Below are 24,355 nucleotides of genomic sequence, written 5' to 3'. Positions count from 1 at the left end.
CCGAAATACTTTATATATAAAACCTCCTTGCTGTGACTGAGTGAGCTCTAGAGGTGATCAGTTTTTCTCCTTGTGTCGTGTTGTTTGGAGGTGTTTTCGGTGTTTTCATATGGTGCCCCATAGGAAAAGAAACTGACATGCTAGCGTGACCACCACCGTCGTAACTGGACCGAGATGAGCTCGCATTGGTCCCAAAATAACAGTGGATATAAGACTCACTTCACTTTATGATGATGATAAGTTTATAAGTTTATCCCTTTGCTTCCTTTTGTAATAATTTGTACACATTGCACCATGAACTCAAAACGATGTCACAGTAATGATATAGTATTCGTTTCACATCATTTTGCAAACTCCGCGCGCTATTCTGTGCGCACAGATGGCAATATCTATCATCCAAACACGCGCTAGCACTGACGCGGACGTCCCACTTTTCAAACATATGTTGTTCTTGAACTGCTTTGAAAGCTCAGCACTATACATACATGACATTGTACGACAACTGTGTTTGTAAAAGAAATGGGGACTCTTACACACTCTCTCTGCTCTCCGATCAGCATTCAGTTGAATTCAGCGCGACTTGATGTGGCTGCCCTCCCTCCCACTCTGTGTCGTGGCAAGACGCTAGCTCCATATGTTCCATGGCCGTGTAACCTCCCGATCATTGACGTATTGTAAAGGGCTCTGGGTCTCTCGATATCCTTAACCATTCCTGGGTTATGAACACGTGTACAGCGGTCTCAAAAAGCAGTCTCTGCGCTAGAAATCTCGTCTGTTCACGCTGCACTCATGTGATCTGTCAGTGCCTTTTCGCGCCAAATGTCCCTCTTGTCCCAAGGGATCACACACATACAGCCTGCGCGCACCAGACCGTCCTAATGGATAAAGAATGTGCAGTAAACATTGTACATGTGCTTTTTTGTTCAGTTTATTGATGTACTTGATTGTAAAATGTATATCTGTACAAATACGATATGATAATGATATTCAGTCCCTAAACAAATCAATGGCTGCTGCTGCATGCAGGCATGTGTAGCTCACAACACCCCATCCACTATATATGCAATGTACGGAAATAAGAATAGTTGTCTTGATCGTCATGACAACCTATCCACAGCGGAAAGGTATGCAGATGACACTACACTTATTGCATCAATATTTAGAAAACTGCAGCTCTCAACACATGAACTAGAAGCCGCATGAAAAAAGGGGTCTGAAAGTGAACGCTGTAAAGTGTAAAGTCATCTCCAGTGAAACAGAAGAAAACATTTAGCATAGGGGGTACAGTAGTGGAGAAGGTCCCAGAATTTGATTTCCTTCCTTGCAAGTGTTGTTCCCGGTACTACAAATCACATCAAGAGAAGGTTATCAATGCTGCTTGAGCGGAGGCTATGGCAAGGGAGGTACTTCTTGGAGGATCCACCTGGCCGCGGAAAGCAAGGGGCCAGTTTCTGGCCTGTGCCCGTAGGCAGAAAGGCAAGAATAGTTAATACTTCTGAAAAGTTCAGTCCCTAAACAAATCAAGGGCTACTTCGTTTCCCTCATAACAATTATTGCATTAAGGCAAATCTATCAACCCCACTTGTAGAATATTTTATAACTACACATGAATAAAAAGAATCAACCAACTTACAACGTACAAACATAAACCGTATAGGAGCCAGGAAAAGTAACAGTAACAAATGACAACAAACAGAATTTTGAGGGAAAAGTCCACGTATTGCCAAATCAGTTTCCCAATTTTTTTTTTGCAAAGTACTTAGAATGATACTTCTTGAATGTGCAGCAAATTTCATCATAGTTGGTCACCATGTAGAATCTGTTGGACCTGGGAAATACATCCGCAAAAGCGAATGCATATTTCTTGTCTTCAGTTTCCAAACGCTGACCAGCTGCTTCTATGTTGAAGCAATTTTTTCTCGATTTCGACTCTGTTCTGTAAATAATGCTCAGCTCATTGCCATTCACTCCTATTACTTCTCCTAGAAACCAACCCTCTTCGAATGCGATCGCAACGAAACAACCTGGGAGGAGTTGGTTTATTGAGATAACAAACGACTCTGGATCGGAAGCTGATGACAATGACGCGCCTGTCGCGGGCTCCAGGGGTTTGTCATTGTCATCCATGTCAGACCATACCCCAGAGTCGTTGGCCATCTCTACGTCTACAGTGTTAGGGTCGGGAGTAACATTTCCAGCTTCGTTCTCTGCGTCAAAGTCCTCTGAATCAACCATCTCTTGAACACCGTCGGCCATCTCTATGTCTACAGTGTTAGGGTCGGGAGTAACATTTCCAGCTTCGTTCTCTGCGTCAAAGTCCTCTGAATCAACCATCTCTTGAACACCGTCGGCCATCTCTATGTCTACAGTGTTAGGGTCGGGAGTAACATTTCCAGCTTCGTTCTCTGCGTCAAAGTCCTCTGAATCAACCATCTCTTGAACACCGTCGGCCATCTCTATGTCTACAGTGTTAGGGTCGGGAGTAACATTTCCAGCTTCGTTCTCTGCGTCAAAGCCCTTGGCGTTCCCCGGAGCAGCGTTCCTCGGACCAGCGTTCCTCGGAGCCCGGGCGTTCCTCGGAGCCCGGGCGTTCCCCGGAGCAGCGTTCCCCGGACCAGCGTTCCCCGGACCAGCGTTCCCCGGAGCCCGGGCGTTCCTCGGAGCCCGGGCGTTCCCCGGAGCAGCGTTCCCCGGAGCCCGGGCGTTCCTGGATAGGTTTGTTTTCTCCCAGGCAAAGAACTGTCCGCTCTGAAAAAAAATTGCAACAAACCTTAATTTTTTTACTGGTCAAATGTTGGTCAGAATTGTCCAGTTTTCTGCTAGAATGTGACTTATAAAAATCTGACCAAAATAGGTGATTTTTGTCACGTTTTGAACGCGGATCAACCTCTGAACCCTTCTCTTATAGTTGGACTGATATATTAGGATGGGGGGGGGGGTGAAATACTGGTCTCATCTGAAACTTCTGTCTTTAGCTTTTTAGACTGCTGGAGTTGACCCCCTGTTTTTTTTTTACCTAAAGTAACCTAACAAATCCAGCTTTGCATGGGTGGTAAAGATTTGAGGATTGAAATGTAGATACATGTGTTTTTAAGTGATTGTTTTTCATGGCTTAACCATTTTGAGGTCCCTCCCCATATGCAATAATATTAGAGACTGTTTTGTTTTCAACTACCCCCACTTTAGAATTCTACATTGGTTGATTTTGATGGCCCACCTTCAGGTCTTTCCACCGCTTCCCTGCTTCGCCATGTAGTATGTAGGGCAGGGAGAAGTCATCTTTCTCCAGCTTTTCTTTGAGACTCAGCGTACAAAGGTGTTGCTGATGCTGATCCTCCTGAAGATCTAAATGTGCGTATAAAACAAGAAACGTTAATGGAGTGAACATTTTTGTTGTCTTGTTATTCAGATTTTAAATATTCAGATTAAACAGAGTTTTAAAATCTACTTGACAACTGTCAAAAACAAAAATCAAGAAAGGGGAAAACAAAACTTACCGGCATGCAACAGCGCCACTATCGCTGTGCCTATGCACTTGTCTTCTCTAAAGACGCGCACTTCTTTCCTGCAAGAGAATGGTAATGTATTGAGGTCCGTTAGCCTTTCATTTCCTTACATCTTTCAAAAATATTCCATGTACGTAGTCTTTGATCCATACCGCCGATTAGACAAATTGCATTATGTTACGGATATTTCAAAGTGTAATTACCCTGCCTCGATCTTGTTGTTGTCCTCTTCGGCCCTAGAAGAAAAAACAATGTCACAGTTTAAAGTTTGTAATAGTAACGAAGGTGTTGAGGAGAAAAACAAGAAAGTTAACATCAATTCAGTTAAACATGAAATATCGAAGATCATCATCTTACTAACATTGCGTTATTCTGTTCCTGATCGTCATCGCTTCCCTGATTGTCACCGTTGCGTGTCGTCCCGTCAGGATCTCTACAGGAAAATAACGAATAGATGGCTCGTAAATAAAAACCTACTGACAAAATAGAACGTAAATTACTCAAAGGTACATTGTATGACATCAACCGTAAATAATCAACAGCTTTGCTGAGGAGATACTAACGATACATTTACAGATTTTTTTAAAGGTCTTTACCTTTGGACGGGCTCCTCATCCCGAGTGATCCTGCAGGGGTGTAAACGATCACTGATAAGACTTGAGCAATATTTGTACACAATACAGATAATTATTTGAAGAAAAAAACGCCGTGTTAGGGGAGCGCTGATTTGCGTTTTTTTGTTAGCTTATGGATTGGGCCAGGGTCTTATACTGTGGCAATATAGCCTGAATACCAGCCTCCGTGTTCACCGCTGACTCCACAAAAGAGCCCGGCTCGATGAGTTTTCGAAAAACGGTACTCAGCGCCCTCCAAACAGATAGGCCTAGGGGGCATACGAAGGAGGCTACATAATGGTAGCTAGTAACCATTTTACTTTGCGGGATTATCACATGTCCGGTTAGTGAAGGGGCGCGTTCACTCGACCGCGCACGCCACCGGCGTAGACTTGGGGAACCCCAGAGGTCATTGAACAGTAAGCTAAACACGCCGCAAAACAAGTCAAATGTCCGGCCAACACTTAACGACAGGCAGTAGATTTCTAGCGAGGTCAACGCCCGGTCGGTTCAAATGCAAAGTAGCCAATCAACGCCGATTTATTGACACGCGAGGGAATATTTCACACCTACTGTCCGTCGATTACTGGTTAATTGTGAATAGCGGCAATACATCAAAATGAACTTTTCGCGGGACTTCTCTTTTTTCAGAGGATTAATTTTAATCCTGATTATGTAGAGCAAACTACGCACTGTTAACATCGACACGACCTGACTACACAACGTTATATTTGATAATGCAGTATATCCGTTACGCAACGCCACGGAGTATAAAAGTCTAAGCTGTAGCACTTCGAATTATACGTGCGACTGAACAAACTTCAAGATCTAATTCACCCAACCTCAAAGACTTGTTTTTATTTACACAGTAGAAGTTTATTGCGAGTTCATGCCCGTGGGCTAATTGCAAATACATGGTAAAAACATAGAGAAAAAAAACATACATGCGTCAGTAAACTGTGACTGACTCTGTTGTAACAATAGGCTACTGGTACTAAATACAATTTATTGGTGACCTTGCCAGAAAATCCGTTCAATGTCTTCTCTCGCCGGCAGTCGGTGATTTTGGGTCACACAGTGTGTCACAAAATCCTCACTAGGGCTAGCTTAGACTTGATTTCCCTCCATTTTTGTACGCGGCCCGTCTTGGAGAGCTTGATTTTGGTGGAAAATGTTGGGTCAACTCGTACGCGGCCCGTCTTGGAGAGCTTGATTTAGGTGGAAAATGTTGGGTCAACTCGAAAAATGTCACCTTCGTCGGGATCTGTTCCCTCCCGCAATGACCGCTCCATTAGCGCTAGTGAAGCGCTATTGAAGGTGTAAAACTTTATATCTTCAGTCCCTTTGCCTTCTGAAAGTTAACTTAACAATCTGATAGATCAAAATCTAGAAGTATACGTATTACGTATGGAACAAATTGGAAGCAACAACTCAAATGGGCTTGGTTTGAGAACCTCCTTGGTTTGAGCAAGGAGTTTGAGCAAGGAGGTTGGTTTTAGTTGAAAGCATTTACATATGACCAGGGGTGTTGACAACCCACAACTCGACAGTCATTGGCTAATTGTTGGTTACGTTCGGTGACCTAGTAGTAGCCACATGATTGGACCTTCTTGGACCTCGCTAGAAATGCCGACGTTTAGTGTACACGGGGGGGGGGGGTGTAAGCGAAGCCCAGCGCGCACACTTCACACATTCGTGTCAAGCGACTGTAATGTGTTGAAGTGATTAAGCAAACAGGACAAAATAGAAAGGCCGACAAAAACTCATAAAACACGTCAAAAACCAGCCAGCCCCAATTACTCCCATGTACGCTACATGTTAGAGACGCCCTTTTTGCTAGTGTCAGGATTTTTTTTAAAGGCCGACAAACGACTTCACACCCAATGTTCCTGAATCTTCATTCAACTTTGAAGTAGTTTGACAATCTTGTTCAGAGCTCCAGATATACACATACTTGGCTAACAGACGTGGTGGACATGAATCGATCGGACATTTTTTGTTGGTCGTTTATGGTTAATCGCGATTATACGGAGGTTTTTCTCTGAAGGAAGTTAGCACAGTGTATTTCCTGATATACCTTGGTGTTTGGTGTCTGTAGCGGCGCCTCTGACCATTTCTTGTAATCCGATTCTGTATGTCCATCCGGGCAGAGATATCATCTCTAATGGCCGGCAGGGTTTGCAGTACCAGGCGGGCTGCCTGGCGAATGTGTGTCCTGTCTGCCCTTCTCCCACAAACCTCTCTCCCCATCATCTCCTGCCAGACTTCTCTGCAAACTCTCTGAGCATGTAAAGAAGAGTGTGTTAAAACGATTTCCGTCAACTGTTAAGATTATGAGATGAGCGGATTTTTTATCATGTTTAATGCCAAAACACACATGTCGTAACTGTTTGTAAGTTTGCAGTCGCAAAAGTATAGCATAATGGATCAGCTGGAGACGTTAACAACTGGGTACTAGTAACTCGCATTACACACGTTGAACTTGACAAGGCCATTGTTTCTGGCTTGTCTGTTTGTTGGTGTTTCCGGACTACTGTAGTCAACATAACTCAAGAACTTCTCGATGGATTACAATGATATTTGCTATGTTGGAAGGTGTTGGGAAGCCGAAATCGAAGGTCGATTTTGGACACCCTGGTATGTGACCTTGGTACTGCAGCAGAGCTTCTGTCTTTGTATTTTTTGACCTGCACGTGCTATGGTCTTGATTTATTGGGAACATTTTCCAATGACAATAACAACCAAATAACGACAGATTTTCATGGTACATGTATTTTGTATGTCGGGAGCTTAGACAGAGATGTACATTAGTGCAGCGAGTTAGTTTACGATAATATCAGTACGTTTACGATATTTGTAACATTAGTATCCGTTTTCTTTTTACTTGTTGATTGCCAAACTTTCGTTTTCTATATCTTTGTAGATACCTATTGACCGTTATAGTTCAAATATCAAATTAGTCCGAGTACCGGGTACCCTTTATCGGTGATGGCTACTGTAGGAATTTTCCGTATCCCGAGCTACTAGCATTCATCTGCTTGGAGATGAGTCGGGCTGGTTTCACAGCAGGATGCATGTTTCAGAGCTCGTAACATTTGATCCACTGATAGCATCGCCCACGAGTATTTGAGCGCCAAACTAGGCCACTTTATCAGTTACAGATGTTACAACACTGGATTCAATTTTTAATCGTACAAATGACTACATGCATACAAATCCAACTTGTGTGTTACAAGACCGCCTTCACAACAAATATATTTTATAGACAACAAGGATTAGTTGAATTTAGGTTTACATGCTTAACAAATAAAAGTACTCTTACGTTCAAGAGATTTCTGTTGGCTTTTTTGTTTACATCCAGCCATTCTTGAATGGGGAGGGCAGCCGTGCCGATTTCTTCAAGGAATGACCCTGTTAGAACAAGGCAATAGTTAACATCGGTTTCATGTCTCCACAACAGATGTACATATTTTTTTTCTAGTGAATGGGGCGACCTTAGTTATGCATTGTAGTATTTCACTGGGCGGGAATACTATTGAAGTGGTACTATGTTGCACTGCTGTGTTGTAGGAAAAATAAGCTGGTTTTCAACTTTACCTTCCAAACCTACTACAAGAAATTACACACATCACATACATGATATACATATATTTCTTGATAAATGTAACCGTATTTACCTTCCATGGGCGGAGGTCGCATTCCCGGCGCGTCTCTGAAGTGTCCCTGATCATGATGAACATTCATGTTGTCGACAGCCTTGTTTGCGCGGGATGTGTGTTGAAATTGGCGCGGAAACTTGTGAGCGCATGCGCACCTCAAAATGACGTAACACGTACCTGGAACCAATTATCAGCTTCGGCGGTGCTTGACCATATGAAACTCACAAGCACAGCAAGCATGGCAAGGGGGCTTTAGAAGCTCATGCATTGTGCACAGCAAACCATGGCCATGGAACTTTTATCAATTTACGCACGCCTCCATGTGGTAAGCTGCGAACTGAGTAACATTGCAAATATCATCGAGCAGTACATGCAGGAAACAGGAAGATCTATTGACATTGACCTAGAGATCATCTATACGATTCTTTCCAACCCACGAAGTAGCCGAAATGCAACCTTGCAACTTGAAGCTGTTCTGGATCGGGTGCAGGACCTTTTGAGGCTTGTTCGAGGTATGAGTATGACAAATTAGAGACGGATCAATGAAGATTTTTGCGATTGTATGCTTGTAAAAAGTTGTATGTTTCTTTCTGTATGCCGTTTTAGAGAAAAAAAGTTCTGACTAAATTTCGTTGAGTCATGACATAAAAAACGAATTCCATCCGACCCTTACTAACAAATTGCCATATTTATTTTACAGAGTGTAGGGCAACGCTGTCATACATGTTTCGAACCGAGCGTTCCTTGTTCGTGGTGCAGGAAGAATTACAGAGAAGACTCCGGGACCTCCTGGGGTACTGAGATCGAGAGAAGCCGACCTGTTTTCAATTATATCTCTGGACTATAGAAGATTTGAGCAGAGGACATTGATAGATAAATCGACGTCGTAGTAGGAGCTTTAAATCCCATTTTGGCCGCTGTTCTTTTCAAGTCAATTCCAAGTTTCACTGTTGTTATGATATCACAGGATGTCGTTTCATATATTTATATACATGTCCAATCTCGTTTTAAATGCCTTTCCGGGTGGTGCCATAACCTCAGGGTTCCTTCACGTGACCACTTTGTTATTATAGAAATAAGCTCCCCTTTTTCTGTACCTTGTGCAACTCTAGAGCGTTGATAGAAACTATGTTTAATAAAATGGATGAAAATCGATCTCCTACCGGTATTTTATCTGCCCACCTTAAGATATGGTAAGCATGCAAGGATGTTTTTAAAAACCTTCGTGGACATAGGAGCAATGTGTTTTTAATGCCTGTGGTCCTATGAAAAAAACACATCTATAAATCTGTGGGGGTCGTAGTATTCCCTGATCCAAGTTTAGGATACGACTACGAGAGTCCGTCACTCTCTGTACCACTACGAGAGTTCGTATGTATGTACACACGCAGAGCATTGGCAATTGTACTCTATCCGAAGCGACCCATGGCGAAACTCAATTAGAAGGTATGGGCGAAAAGTCCGGAGTGTCGCCGGAAGGGTCGACGTCACTGAACGGTCTCATGAAGAACGAGGGTGTGTGGGTGAGTGTTAGATTTGCCGAACTTCCTTTTTCCTCGTACTCTACGGGTTGGCGAGACAAAAAAAGAGATTACAAAGTAGAAAGCCCGACAAAAACACCTAAAACACGTCAAAAACCAGCCGAAACCCATGCTCTGCTTGGAGAGTACTTCACAGCGCCCATCTACGCTACCCGCCTTAATCGATCGGATACATGAGACTAGAGCAAACAATTTCATTGCCAAGAATATATCGACTTCCGTAAGGACTTATACAACTATACAAATAGACCTACAACTGGAAACCACAGAATGAACTTACGGATACCGAATTCGACCTGAAATTGATTATTACAAACTTCTAATCCCGGGGACGGTAAATATAAGGTCACTTCTCAGCACCTGGAACTAGCCAACTCGACCTCCAAACAGGCTAGGAACGAAAACCAACTACCCCTGAGTCCCTCCCGATCCGAGCCCCCCCCCCCCCCCGGCCTACAACTCCCTTAATGACGCGAAACCCGGTCAGAAGTACTCTCCAAGCAGAGCTAGGGTTTCAGCTGGTTTTTAACGTGTTTTTAGGCGTTTTTGTCATGCCTTCTACTTTGTCATCGTTTTTGTTGTGTTTGCGAGACAAAAAAAAATGACAAAGTAGAAAGCACGACAATAACGCCTAAAAACACGTCAAAAACCAGCCGAAACCCATGCTCTGCTTGGAGAGTAGTCAGAAGCGCCCAAGTGTCTCATCACTTAGAATAGTCCCGGAAACTTTCCCAGATCAACTTCTTCCTAGTGAATCCCCGTTCACTTTATAAAGGGAGTTTGGCATTGAGGTGACAGACATACGGTTCCTGTCCCCCCCTAGGACCTAGTCTTTGAAGTTCATTCACACAAATGTGAATTTTGTCATCAAAAGGCTTCCCACCCTTTCATGAAGGTGACAATGTCTTTGAAATCCTTTTAACTCTCAACCATCAAACACCAATGTTTTTCATACAGAATAAACAAAATGGTGTTAATTTAATGGAGCGGCTAGGAAGTATTGATGACCAGATGTCTCCTGGTGGAATACATGAACCTTGCTGCGACACTAATTACAAAAGTACCGCTGCCTGGCATTAGAAGGAAAAATGTGATTTTCGTCTCTTACAAACCTTACAGATATGGATCTTTTCAGATAGAAGGACGTTTTAGATGACTGTATTATTCATAATTTTCCATTGTGTGACATATAAGCATAAATAGAACTTGATAAGCATAAATGTAAGTAGATTTGCTTGTGTACGTCGTTAATCCTTTCGCGTGACCAATCATGCAGTTTGTACCCTCAATGTCAAATGGAGTGGTTCGCAAATTACCATCACCACCATCACTACTCTAGCAACATGTTGCCAAACAGTGTTTCCGGATAACAGCTTGACGCCTTGTACAGTACAGGCATTTTTATGAAGGCTATTCCGGCATTCGGTATAGAAACACGCAGGCAATCGGACGGCAAGCTTTTGCGACACGAACAGAATACGGTTTTGACAGTCTGTTCATCAGTGTTGTAAACTATCGGGGTAAACACCATGGCATGAGAGTTCTAAACTAGCCTCCGCTCTCTGTTATACCATGGAAGGTTCAAGTTCGTTGATATTATGCGGTTGCGAATGTGGGGAGTGGGTTTCTGAGAGGACAGAACGTGACCACTTAAGGAAGAAGGTTTCCGACTATCTGAAGAAACAAGACTTGGGAGAAAAACCAGCAATTGCGCAGCTACTAGAAGACTTGAACGACCCAAGGAACGGTCCTGTCATCTTGAATGGAAGTTCTTCAAAGTGGACTAGGATCGGACTCATTGCCGCTTTTTTCCAGCTCAGAGCGGACCATCCCGGGCTAACACAGACATGCGTCTCGGCCATTTTCGCCCTTATAAAGGATTTGTTAGACCAGGCTGGGATACCTAATGCAGTACCACATTCATACAAAGACGCAGAGTCCCAAATACGGGATTTGCTACCGAAATCTGTGAGGATCGACGCGTGTGTAAACGACTGTGTCTTGTTCCGCGGGGAAAACGTGAATGCCGACCGCTGCCCCGTCTGCCATGAAGTCCGTAAGGACAGCAACGGGAAGGCAAGAAAGGAGTTTCATCATTTCCCTCTGATTGACACGCTTAAATCGCTTTACGCCGTTCCCGAAATTGCGAAAAAACTACAAGAACACAAGGATTCGTGGGATGACGAAGTACCGCGGTATGTACGCGACATTCACCAAACAGCATTGTGGAAACAGATGTACGCAGAAGATGGATTTTTCAAGGTAAGTGTACACTCTTATAAACCCTTCTTTATCATAAGAAAACTTAACGGTGTATACGAATTCGGCCATTGACAATAGGTAAGACTACTAGTCAGTATAAAACCGTTCTAACCGTTTCGGCAAAATAAGGCTCGCGCGGTAGTCTAGATTATCTACTATGATCCCCATCCATATGTTCTATTCGGGGCAGTTAAAGTAAGATCAGTTCATTTCGGAAAGTAACTAGGCCAACAATTCTTTAACTTTAATTTGGTCCCCTGTGGCGTTAAACAACTCTGGCCTGGCCAGCTTTTGACAGCACATGACAGTATAAGATTATGTTCGGGTTTTCAATCCTGCTACTATTTTGTCACACGTGTTCCCTTGAATTCTGTCTACATCTGCTTGGAGGTGCTAAATAACCCAATCCAGATGTACTTAACTCCCGGCCAAAACCTCTACTTGGAAAGATACTCGCTTTCGTGCCTTTCTCCAAGCAGAGGTTTTGGTCGGGGGTGGGGGTAGTAATGGGCGTTTTTTATTTACGTTGGCCTCCCGTTTCGGGCTTTCGTGTACCTGATGATCAGACACGATGTCTCAGAGAGAATCATTTCTAACGCGCGTGAGGAATAATTCACAACTCCACGATAGTGATAACTACTTTCCTTGAACGCGCTCGGTTGAAAACGAGGATTTACCTGACTGTGATATAATGTGGTGTTAAAAGTGAGGTAACTGACCACGCTTAGTCAGTAATTCTTCAGTTACATATTGTGACGTCTGTAACCTCCATTTTTTTCATAACCATATAAAGCCTATGTGACACGTATAAGAAGGGGCGATGTTATGGCCCGGCTCTTTTGAAATATCTGATCTTCACACCTCTGATCACACACAGAAATCAGGCACAGTTGACACACGAGTGAATGCATAAGTTTTGAAACCATGAACAAATCGTTTTCCTCATTTATTTGACGTTATCTTGGCGGCTTTGGTGGTCAGTTGCCAACCACGAACATTTCATATTCCAGAAAGAAAAGTAAAACGATTAGAACCGTTTCAGCAAAGTAAACCGTTTTACTTCTGAGCGTAAAACACTCGGTAACGGTTTTGTTCCGTTTTAGTCTGAACCTCTTCGCGCGGTGGTAGTCTAGATTATCTACTATGATCCCCAGCCATATGTTCTATTCGGGGCAGTTAAAGTAAGATCAGTTCATTTTCGAAAGTAACTAGGCCAACAATTCTTTAACTTTAATTTGGTCCCCTGTGGCGTTAAACAACTCTGGCCTGGCCAGCTTTTTAAGAAGGGGCGATGTTATGGCCCGGCTCTTTTGAAATATCTGATCTTCACACCTCTGATCACACACAGAAATCAGGCACAGTTGACACACGAGTGAGTGCATAAGTTTTGAATCCATGAACAAATATTTGATTCAATTACGCTTCACTTTCAGACAAGTGTGAAATGATATTCTTTTCAGTCGCTCGCGTGCATTCTTTGAAAGGAAATAGATCGGGCTCGCACCAAAGTGCCGCTGGCCAATGAAATTACAACGGTGACGGAATTAAGGAAATTCGCACATTGACAATAACTGCGGGCTTTTGTTTTCCTTTGAGTCGGGTGCCAACATGACTACATGTACATTTCCCCGTTCTTTTTTTTTACGTAACGGTATCCTTAATTATCTGGTATTTATCTTCGGAGGTTGCAGATGTGATCCATTAAGGAATTGTTGTTTTTTTCCAGGGCGAAGCAAGGGGGCTCGCATTTGGTTACAGTACGGACGGAGGTGAACCTTTTCAACACCTACGGATTCCACACAGGTAAAGAATTTGGCCTCCCTACTTGTGAAACAGCCATCTAAGCCAGATATAAGGGATTTTTAAAAGGAAGAAATAATATAGAAAGCTTATAAAAAGTAGAAAAGAGGCTTTGAATTTGATTTATTATGACAAACTTATTTCCCTATTTCATACACTTAAGTACTGTGGAAAAGATCATTTTCCTAATGAAACTAAACAAACCTTCGATCGAGAAACATATGTGTTCTTTTATCGTTAGAATAAATGACAAGAGTTTTAATTTGAAATTTGTAAACTGTATCTGTTCAAAATGCACAATATATGTTTTCATTTATCCATTCAGTATCTGGCCCATGACCTTAAAAATCTACAACTTTGGACCGGAAGTTCGGGACAAGACTGGATTTTACAGCCTGTGGGGCATCATTCCGGGTAATTATACTTTCTGGTGTAGTTGTAACTACATGTACACTGCTTTGGTTTTTAGATTCGTATATAATGATAATGACAAAACATATATAATTTGTTTGCGCTTTCGTTGATGCACGCCGCTTCAAATCTAAAAATAAAGTTGATATTTTAATTGCAGGTCCCTTCACCCCAAAGAACATGAACACATACCACGAAGTGTTGGTTGAAGAGATGCTTCAGCTGATGGATGGACAACGTGTTTGGGACTCCTATAGACAGGAGTTTTTCACACTAACCGGCGACATCATAGCCTACATCTTTGATTGGCCGGGAAGGACCAAGTGCACGTGTCGTCAGTCTGCCTCAGCAATACAAGCCTGCCCATATTGTGAACTAGCGGGTAGGTCTTTTTAGATACTAGTAGTAGGGAACTCTATGCGGAATCATATTTAGGTACACGTTTTATACGCACACTTTCATGACTTTCCCTTGAACTACCTAATTGTAACTGTGACCATGTTCATGTTCTGTTCTGTCCCAGGAGAAAGTGTCAGTCAGATTAGTCAGACTACATTTCCCGGAAATAGGCGGTTCCTGCCTCTGGAGGAGAAGACCCTGCGATCTGACACTAACCGCTTTCCACACAGGAGGGCTGAGACCAGGGGACCACCACCTCCTCGGGAGAACCAAGTGGAATATGGGGGGGCACTCGTAGCGATGACAAAGAAGATCGATGACAAAAGAGCACAGGGAGACACTCGTCATATAAGGTGCGTGTGTTGAAAAAGTCACGAATTTCGCATGTTGGAAAAGATATGTAAATCCTTATTTCAGACATAGAGCATACACACCTTTCCCTACAATGTATCCATTGCACTTTGCATCAGTATACCTTTAGCTGTTTATAAAGGAAATACATGTATCAGCTTTTGTTTTAAATTCTGAAACGTTGTTAACAATTAATTCATCCTTAAATCTCAGATGTATATGCCTAATTAACCTATCTTTGTTGGTGATTTTATTTTTGCAAAATGCATGTTTGTGTAAAACTTAATCGTTGAATGTTGTTTACCCCAAAGGTGCCTTACATCTGCAAAAGCCAAGATTATTGCCACTACAGGGAAGACAGGGAAAGAAGCCTTCGCTGCTCTGCCAACCTATAGCATCGATCGTGTGCAGGTCGATTGGATGCACACCGAAAAAGTATGTTCAAAGTTGCCTTTGTTAAGAATTCAGAGTCCCCAAGTAAAGATTTAGGTCGGGGTGGGTTACTTGTAGGCCGCTATTTCTTACGACTGCGCGGCCACTACTATTACGTACCCCCATCCCGACCTAAACCTCTACTTCCAAAGTATAGAAGTCATCCCGTGTAATGTCTCACCAACAATATTGCCTAGCCTCCTTCGGCGACTTCCTATAACGGCGGCGTATGTATTGGGGAGAGGGGGTGGTGTAGGTTCCCTGATGCCGGCAAGGGAGTTGTGTAGCCAACTCCCTTGCTGGCATAAGAGAGCCTCCCCCCCTCCCCAATATATGCGCCGCCGTTATAGGAAGTCTGCAAAGGACACTACATATTGCCCACATTGAAATACATATTTGTCAAATGATCATTTGCAGAATATCAACAAAGGAACAGTTGATGTCATCCATGGATCCAAATCAAACTTCGAAGAGGTGACCAAAATGGAGCAGGAACGCCTACCCCCCAGGTAGACCTGATATCTTATTGAACACATGTGCTTTTTGTGAATATTTATTATATGACACGTTGCCACCGCACCTTTCAAGACATTAGACCAATAGACCTACTGATAAGTGATAACTGTTTAACAGTTGTACTTCCCTGCGTATGAATATGATCAATATTTCGGCATGTTGACAGTATGCATTTCTTTCCTTTTCATTAGAATTCTAGGCAGACCATCTGGACCGGGAAAAAGGGCAAAGGGCCAAGTGGAACTGTACGAGCTGAGTGCCCCGGAGAAGGCATTAGCAGATGAACGCATCCGCTCGGTGGTTGTCCCTATTGGGTACGACTTTAGAGTCAGACCACTATTCAACAAGAAACAGCTACAGGGGATGAAGAGCATAGAATGGGCGCTGGTAAATTATCTAATCTACGCTACCATTTTTAATCATTGCATTGTGTTGTGTTGTGTTTTGGATAATAATCATGCATGCTATAGATATCAGGCAATCTGTATTACCTTACGATGTTGCATTTGGCCATGAAATATTTCAAATGGTGCGTGTATGTTGACTTTCATTATGTGCCACGTTATTTACTAGTATTATTTTTTGGTACCGTGACCAGCTGTTCACAGATAACGTCATAAAGTACGCGGTGAGGGGGCTGCTCGGGACGGATCAGAGGGCGACGTTGTTTCGCGTGTGTGACACCTTTAGAACGCTGGGAGCACCAGTGGTAGACATGGAGTCAATTGGGGATCTAGAGGAGGAGGTGGCTGTGACTCTGAGCCTCTACGAAAGGGATTACCCTCAGACCTGTCAGGTAATAATTGTTACATCAACGAAAGATGCACATGAACGTTGAGAACTGCTAACTAAGACCTATTGTCTGTTTAGACATGTTATCCTTTCAATGGGTCAACGGGTTTTCAGATTATGCATAGTTTATTGCAAAAGCCTTTTCTCTGGGTAATTAATTATATGTCGATGTGATTGCCAAAATGTACCCATGGATATGGCTGAATAGTGCAACCCAGTAGAGTCAGAGTTGATGTTTGATTGGGAGTCAGCATATGTTGAATGCATTCCCTACTCTTCGTATAGTAGTTATACCACTGTAAGTTTACTCTGCAGTCAGAAGTTGTTTCTACAACTGCCTGAGCTGCAGAATACAGTGGACCATTTGCATGCATCATGTTCATTCTGTTTTATTTATGAGTTTGTAATGTTTTTTGTCAGACCTTGATGGCACACCTACCACTCCACATCCCAGCCATCATAAAAGAGTTTGGACCTGTCACACACTACTGGATGATGTCGTTCGAGAGGTTCATGCAGTTTTTGCTACGGCGCATGACCAACAAAAGTCATCCAACAGTGGCAGCGGTGGAGGCGGTCAAGGTAGCTACAAATATATAAATAAGACTTTATTTTCTATTAACTGTGATAAGGAAGAACTTTAAAGAAGGATTGAAAGGATGATTGTTAGATCTGATTTACTCTATCTACCCATCGACTGCACTATGTAAAGGGAAAGCAAGGTACAAGATATCTTTAAGTATCTCAGGGACACCAACTTACACTTAAGTTAACCTAGAAACTGTGTATAAAGTACCATTGCCCGATGTGCTGTTTTGTTTGGATCAATTTCTAATATCATTTGCGTTGAAGCTAAAAAGATAACTTTATATAACGCTCCGTCATTGTTAAGCTAATTCGATTTCACACTGACACAGACGCAAAGGAAGTAGCCTGATTGAATCGCGCTATTGTGGCCCGGCCCTGTTCTCCAAGCAGAGGTTTGGCTCCTGCTGGTTTTTGACACGTTTTTCGTTTTTTTCAGGCGTTTTATTTTGTTCTGTTTTCTCTATATATGTCACCAAGGCCACAGACGGAACGATCAATGCCTAATAAACCTAATCACTTCGCACGTGTTTGTAAAGCGACAGTAATGTGTTGAAGTCTTCTATGTACAGCGGCCAGGGGATTCAATTCCACCTCCCCGCTAGAGGTTCCGGCCTAGTCGTCGGGTCTAACGTTCGTGGAGTAGCATTAACGTGTTATCATGGCATGTTATAACGCTTCTCGTACCCATTGGCTTACAGTTTTTATTTTTGTTCTGTGAAAACAAGAGCGTGGCGTCCAGGCAAAGACAATCTGTGGTTTCCAAAGTCTCCGCGTTGCCCAACTCAGATCCAGGCCATTTTGGCATTATCTCCAAGCAGATCTATAGGATGTGAAGACCGTATCCAACTGGCAGAAGATTTTTCTTTGCAACCCAATTCTTCGGCCAGTTGGATACGGTCTTAGCAACCTATACATCTGCTTGGAGGTTAATTTTGGCCACCGTGCCAGAAGAGAAAATACTGCCCAAAATATCCCTAGATTCTCTCATCTTATTCCCCCACTGCAAAAATGTAAAGCTGTAGTGTGAGGATATCGCAGAATCTAGAAAAAGTCCATAAACTACCCACAAATACATACAAGGGAAGTTTTTTCATCATTGTCATTTTACAGGTCCATGGTCTATGCACGCGCCTGCAGTACGCCGGGAAGATGCCCACTCCCAGAAGAGACCCTGTGGAATTCCAGAACAAACTCCCCTATGCCTACGCAAGGCCAGATGAGGGAGAGAGTGGTGAGGAATCAGGGGACGACGGCGTGGAATCAGAGGACGGCGGCGTGGAATCAGAGGAGGATGGCGAGGAATCAGAAGATGATGAAGAAACACAGGTAGATGCTGCATCTGCAAAACTGGCGCACCTGAAAGGGACAAGGCCAGTGGCGAGTGCGTTCGATGAAGGCGGTATCCTGAACTTGAAAAGCCTTCTTTCAGAGATTAAGGCACCTCCCACACCAGCAAATAGAGTCGTCAAGTACTTCGCTGCCTCTGCCCGGCATCCGGTTACTAATCGGTTGTTAGAGTATAGGTGCGAGGAGCATGAAGCAAGGAGAGGGGCAAAGAGAATCTCTTCTATAGTTGCTACGAAGCTGGGAGACGCATACTATTTCGGCAGGATACAGCATTTCCTTCTTGTAGATAATGCCCATGAAATGGCCTGCATCAAATGGTATGGGGCAGGGGAGATTGATGACGAAACGAAGCTCTGGAAGGTTACAGGGGGGAAATGCTTGATTAACCCACTCCAGAGCTTTGGACGAATCAGTAAGCCGTTAGTGCATGCCTTTGAGGAGGGAACGCTGTTCGTCCTGAACCTCCATTCCTACGACCTAACATTCACAGAGTGAGAATTTGTTGTATTTGCTAAATATATGCATATTGTATACCTAACAGTGCAGACTTCATTGGACGTTACAGATACCGCCTGCTGTGTCATAATATGTAACAAGAGGACGGTGTGAGGAAAGAAACTGTATTTTGTAAACAATTGTATTTGCTTGATATTTGCATATTGTATAACTAGTAGTGCATTCTCTTTGCCCTTCTCTTGATATTTGCATATTGTATCTCTAAAGGTGCAGACTTCATTGCACATTACAGAGACCGCCTTCTGTGCCATAATATGTAACAAGAGGACGGTGTGAGGAAAGAAGCTGTATTTTGTAAACAATTGTATTTGCTAAATATTTGCATATTGCATAACTATTAGTGCATTCTCTTTGCCCTTCTCTAAATATTTGCATATTGTATATCTAATAATGCATTCTCTTTGCCCTTCTATAGATATTTGCATATTGTATAACTAGTAGTGCATTCTCTTTGCCCTTCTCTTGATATTTGCATATTGTATATCTAAAAGTGCACACTTCATTGCACATTACAGAGACCGCCTTCTGTGCCATAATATGTAACAAGTGGAGGGTGTGAGGAAAGAAGCTGTATTTTTTTAAACAATTGTATTTGCTAGATATTTGCATATTGCATAACTAGTAGTGCATTCTCTTTGCCCTTCTCTAAATATTTGCATATTGTATATTTAATAGTGTGTTGTAATTGTACTTGCTAAATATTTGTATATTGCATTACTAGTAGTACAGAGTCTAATATTCCCTAGTGTGAAATCCTTGTATACACTGGCTAGGCTATAGGATCTGTGAAAAGGTTTGTACCGAAAATTATAAATAGTTTGTACAGTGTTGATATAACTCGAAGGTATTTCCGAAGTTCTAACTTTCCACTCCAGCTGCCACTGCCTTCTACGGACGCTTATAACGTACATTTAAAATATGTGGCTTCATTTGTTTATCATTGTAATCTCTTAAAACATATACTTTTTAACTGACAATGTTTGTGTTGGAGCGGAAATTAGACTTTTATATTGCCGTACCAATTGTATATATTGTAAATTTTACCTCTGTTCTTCTGCCGTGAAAAAGACTTTGTTTATGATGTATGGTTGCTAGTTGTGTGGCGTCCAGCTATGAAACTCAGTTAATTTTTGACTGTCGTGTAGCGTAAGATAATCATTTACTTGTCCTTAGATTGACACCTTTGATGCCATATTTAAACCAGTCCTTCATCATTAACCTACTCAATTCCGATCACAGTTCAATACATAGTGTCTTCTGAGGATGGATCGGTATATAAACTTTTTTTACATGTGCATAAATGGTTGTATGTATTATTTTTTGTACGGCTGTGTTTATCGGTAACATACCCCTTAAATGTTAAATTCAATTCGATAAACTCTTTCTGTACCTTGTTGATTTACTATAAGCAGACAACCCTTTTGCGTTTACTCAACGGAGAGCTGTCTTTATCTACGGATGAAGAAGGGGTGCCTTCAGTACACCCTTTTTTTCAATTCACCAACGTTCACCCCACATTAGCTTAGACGTCGCCTGCGACAAGTACAACATTTCACTGTTTAGATGTCGTGTGTATGGACCCTGGTCGAGTTGTATGGACGTGGAAAGGCTACATTATCTGGGAATACTGTGACAAATGCCCGTTACTTATCATCACTTGCGAATTGTTTTTTTATCGATAAGATGCTTGGTTAGATATTTCCGAAGCTATAAAGGTGAGTTTAAGATTGACAGGCGGATAAATAGAACAGGCCACCTGTCGCATCAGATAGACTTTTGCTGAACGGTGATTAGAAAATTTATAGTACCGTGTTGATTTCTAAGCTTAAGAACACTGTAGGACCATTAAACAGCCTTTTATCATATCACATGATATACAGGAGTCTCGTATATTGCTTACCTATGGGTGACTTGTAGTGGCCTGGAGTAACTTTTGCTCGCTACCCGAGCTCCGCTCCTCGTCAAGACGCTTGGTTAGCGGACTAACATTTAAGGGGGAGAGTTTTCCGGTCCAAAAACATGTCCATTGCCCTTCAAACCACACGGAGACTGCGCAGAGTAACATGCACGGGTGCGCGCGACTGCACACACAGACACACGCACGCACACACACACTCACGCGCGCGCACACACACACACATACATACAAACATACACACACACACACTCGCGGGCACACACACACGCACCCACATACACGCACACACACCAATGAAGCATTGAATTTCAGCAAGGAAAGTATCAATATGTGCATGCACAGGGCCATACTAACGCGCCATTCCCCCTGCGATGGCGGAAATGTTGAGAAGTGCTGTAGGGTTTATTCTGCATTTTATAAAAATCTCTTAACTTGCAACTCAACAACATTACTTATCATCACTTGCGAATTGTGTTTTTTTTTATCGATAAGATGCTTGGTTAGATATTTCCGAGGCTATGAAGGTGAGTTTAAGATTGACAGGCGGATAAATAGAACAGGCCACCTGTCGCATCAGATAGACTTTTGCTGAACGGTGATTAGAAAATTTATAGTACCGTGTTGAATTCCAAGGTTAAGAACACTGTAGGCGTGGTGTGCTCTCAACTAAGGTACCCTAAGAGACAGTGGAACATTTAAGGGGGAGAGTTTTCCGGTCCAAAAACATGTCCATTGCCCTTCAAACCACACGGAGACTGCGCAGAGTAACATGCACGGGTGCGCGCGACTGCACACACAGACACACGCACGCACGCACACACACACTCACGCGCGCGCGCACACACACACACACACACAAACATACACACACACACTCGCGGGCACACACACACGCACCCACATACACGCACACACACAAATGAAGCATTGAATTTCAGCAAGGAAAGTATCAATATGTGCATGCACAGGGCCATACTAACGCGCTATTCCCCCTGCGATGGCGGAAATGTTGAGAAGTGCTGTAGGGTTTATTCTGCATTTTATAAGAATCTCTTAACTTGCAACTCAGCAACGTTACTTATCATCACTTGCGAATTGTGTTTTTTTATCGATAAGATGCTTGGTTAGATATTTCCGAGGCTATGAAGGTGAGTTTAAGATTGACAGGCGGATAAATAGAACAGGCCACCTGTCGCATCAGATAGACTTTTGCTGAACGGTGATTAGAAAATTTATAGTACCGTGTTGAATTCTAAGGTTAAGAACACTGTAGGCGTGGTGTGCTCTCAACTAAGGTACCCTAAGAGACAGTGGAACATTTAAGGGGGAGAGTTTTCCGGTCCAAAAACATGTCCATTGCCCTTCAAACCACACGGAGACTGCGCAGAGTAACATGCACGGGTGCGCGCGACTGCACACACAGACACACGCACGCACACACACACTCACGCGCGCGCGCACACACACACACACACACAAACATACACACACACACTCGCGGGCACACACACACGCACCCACATACACGCACACACACCAATGAAGCATTGAATTTCAGCAAGGAAAGTATCCGAATATGTGCATGCACAGGGCCATACTAACGCGCCATTCCCCCTGCGATGGCGGAAATGTTGAGAAGTGCTGTAGGGTTTATTCTGCATTTGATAAAAATCTCTTAACTTGCAACTCAACAACGTTACTTATCATCACTTGCGAATTGTGTTTTTTTATCGATAAGATGCTTGGTTAGATATTTCCGAGGCTATGAAGGTGAGTTTAAGATTGACAGGCGGATAAATAGAACAGGCCACCTGTCGCATCAGATAGACTTTTGCTGAACGGTGATTAGAAAATTTATAGTACCGTGTTGAATTCTAAGGTTAAGAACACTGTAGGCGTGGTGTGCTCTCAACTAAGGTACCCTAAGAGACAGTGGAACATTTAAGGGGGAGAGTTTTCCGGTCCAAAAACATGTCCATTGCCCTTCAAACCACACGGAGACTGCGCAGAGTAACATGCACGGGTGCGCGCGACTGCACACACAGACACACGCACGCACGCACACACACACACACTCACGCGCGCGCGCACACACACACACATACAAACATACACACACACACTCGCGGGCACACACACACGCACCCACATACACGCACACACACCAATGAAGCATTGAATTTCAGCAAGGAAAGTATCAATATGTGCATGCACAGGGCCATACTAACGCGCCATTCCCCCTGCGATGGCGGAAATGTTGAGAAGTGCTGTAGGGTTTATTCTGCATTTGATAAAAATCTCTTAACTTGCAACTCAGCAACGTTACTTATCATCACTTGCGAATTGTGTTTTTTTATCGATAAGATGCTTGGTTAGATATTTCCGAGGCTATGAAGGTGAGTTTAAGATTGACAGGCGGATAAATAGAACAGGCCACCTGTCGCATCAGATAGACTTTTGCTGAACGGTGATTAGAAAATTTATAGTACCGTGTTGAATTCTAAGGTTAAGAACACTGTAGGCGTGGTGTGCTCTCAACTAAGGTACCCTAAGAGACAGTGGAACATTTAAGGGGGAGAGTTTTCCGGTCCAAAAACATGTCCATTGCCCTTCAAACCACACGAAGACTGCGCAGAGTAACATGCACGGGTGCGCGCGACTGCACACACAGACACACGCACGCACACACACACTCACGCGCGCGCGCACACACACACACACACACAAACATACACACACACACACTCGCGGGCACACACACACGCACCCACATACACGCACACACACAAATGAAGCATTGAATTTCAGCAAGGAAAGTATCCGAATATGTGCATGCACAGGGCCATACTAACGCGCCATTCCCCCTGCGATGGCGGAAATGTTGAGAAGTGCTGTAGGGTTTATTCTGCATTTGATAAAAATCTCTTAACTTGCAACTCAACAACGTTACTTATCATCACTTGCGAATTGTGTTTTTTTATCGATAAGATGCTTGGTTAGATATTTCCGAGGCTATGAAGGTGAGTTTAAGATTGACAGGCGGATAAATAGAACAGGCCACCTGTCGCATCAGATAGACTTTTGCTGAACGGTGATTAGAAAATTTATAGTACCGTGTTGAATTCTAAGGTTAAGAACACTGTAGGCGTGGTGTGCTCTCAACTAAGGTACCCTAAGAGACAGTGGAACATTTAAGGGGGAGAGTTTTCCGGTCCAAAAACATGTCCATTGCCCTTCAAACCACACGGAGACTGCGCAGAGTAACATGCACGGGTGCGCGCGACTGCACACACAGACACACGCACGCACACACACACTCACGCGCGCGCACACACACACACACACATACAAACATACACACACACACTCGCGGGCACACACACACGCACCCACATACACGCACACACACCAATGAAGCATTGAATTTCAGCAAGGAAAGTATCAATATGTGCATGCACAGGGCCATACTAACGCGCCATTCCCCCTGCGATGGCGGAAATGTTGAGAAGTGCTGTAGGGTTTATTCTGCATTTTATAAGAATCTCTTAACTTGCAACTCAGCAACGTTACTTATCATCACTTGCGAATTGTGTTTTTTTATCGATAAGATGCTTGGTTAGATATTTCCGAGGCTATGAAGGTGAGTTTAAGATTGACAGGCGGATAAATAGAACAGGCCACCTGTCGCATCAGATAGACTTTT

General features: G+C 43.1%; 3 protein-coding genes and 1 long non-coding RNA gene across 14 annotated transcripts in view; 3 read left to right on the top strand and 1 right to left on the bottom strand.

Annotated features, from left to right (window-relative positions):
• The window catches only part of LOC136423644 (guanine nucleotide exchange factor DBS-like), a 161,788-nt gene that overhangs the window by 57,509 nt on the left and 79,924 nt on the right, over positions 1 to 24,355 (top strand). The window lies entirely within an intron of this gene.
• LOC136423618 (uncharacterized) lies at positions 913 to 8,484 on the bottom strand. Its single transcript, XM_066411854.1, has 9 exons — positions 7,798 to 8,484; positions 7,443 to 7,531; positions 6,198 to 6,400; positions 4,103 to 4,132; positions 3,868 to 3,939; positions 3,710 to 3,742; positions 3,498 to 3,565; positions 3,218 to 3,345; positions 913 to 2,748 (listed from the first exon to the last, which is right to left on the bottom strand). The coding sequence occupies exons 1-9, from the start codon at positions 7,862 to 7,864 to the stop codon at positions 1,729 to 1,731; spliced, it is 1,710 nt and encodes a 569-aa protein (XP_066267951.1). The 5' UTR covers positions 7,865 to 8,484; the 3' UTR covers positions 913 to 1,728.
• Positions 8,176 to 8,934, top strand: LOC136423619 (uncharacterized). Its single transcript, XR_010753765.1, has 2 exons — positions 8,176 to 8,291; positions 8,480 to 8,934. It is a non-coding gene; the product is annotated as an uncharacterized lncRNA (long non-coding RNA).
• Positions 9,976 to 20,599, top strand: LOC136423617 (uncharacterized). Its single transcript, XM_066411852.1, has 11 exons — positions 9,976 to 11,582; positions 13,309 to 13,385; positions 13,708 to 13,796; positions 13,954 to 14,175; positions 14,317 to 14,545; positions 14,855 to 14,978; positions 15,393 to 15,484; positions 15,683 to 15,878; positions 16,090 to 16,287; positions 16,704 to 16,865; positions 17,982 to 20,599. The coding sequence occupies exons 1-11, from the start codon at positions 10,893 to 10,895 to the stop codon at positions 18,711 to 18,713; spliced, it is 2,811 nt and encodes a 936-aa protein (XP_066267949.1). The 5' UTR covers positions 9,976 to 10,892; the 3' UTR covers positions 18,714 to 20,599.

Source organism: Branchiostoma lanceolatum, chromosome 17 (genome assembly GCF_035083965.1).
Source record: "Branchiostoma lanceolatum isolate klBraLanc5 chromosome 17, klBraLanc5.hap2, whole genome shotgun sequence".
Taxonomy (NCBI): domain Eukaryota; kingdom Metazoa; phylum Chordata; class Leptocardii; order Amphioxiformes; family Branchiostomatidae; genus Branchiostoma; species Branchiostoma lanceolatum.
The sequence above is the reverse complement of the archived record's forward strand: the minus strand, read 5'-3'. Positions and strand labels throughout refer to the sequence as shown.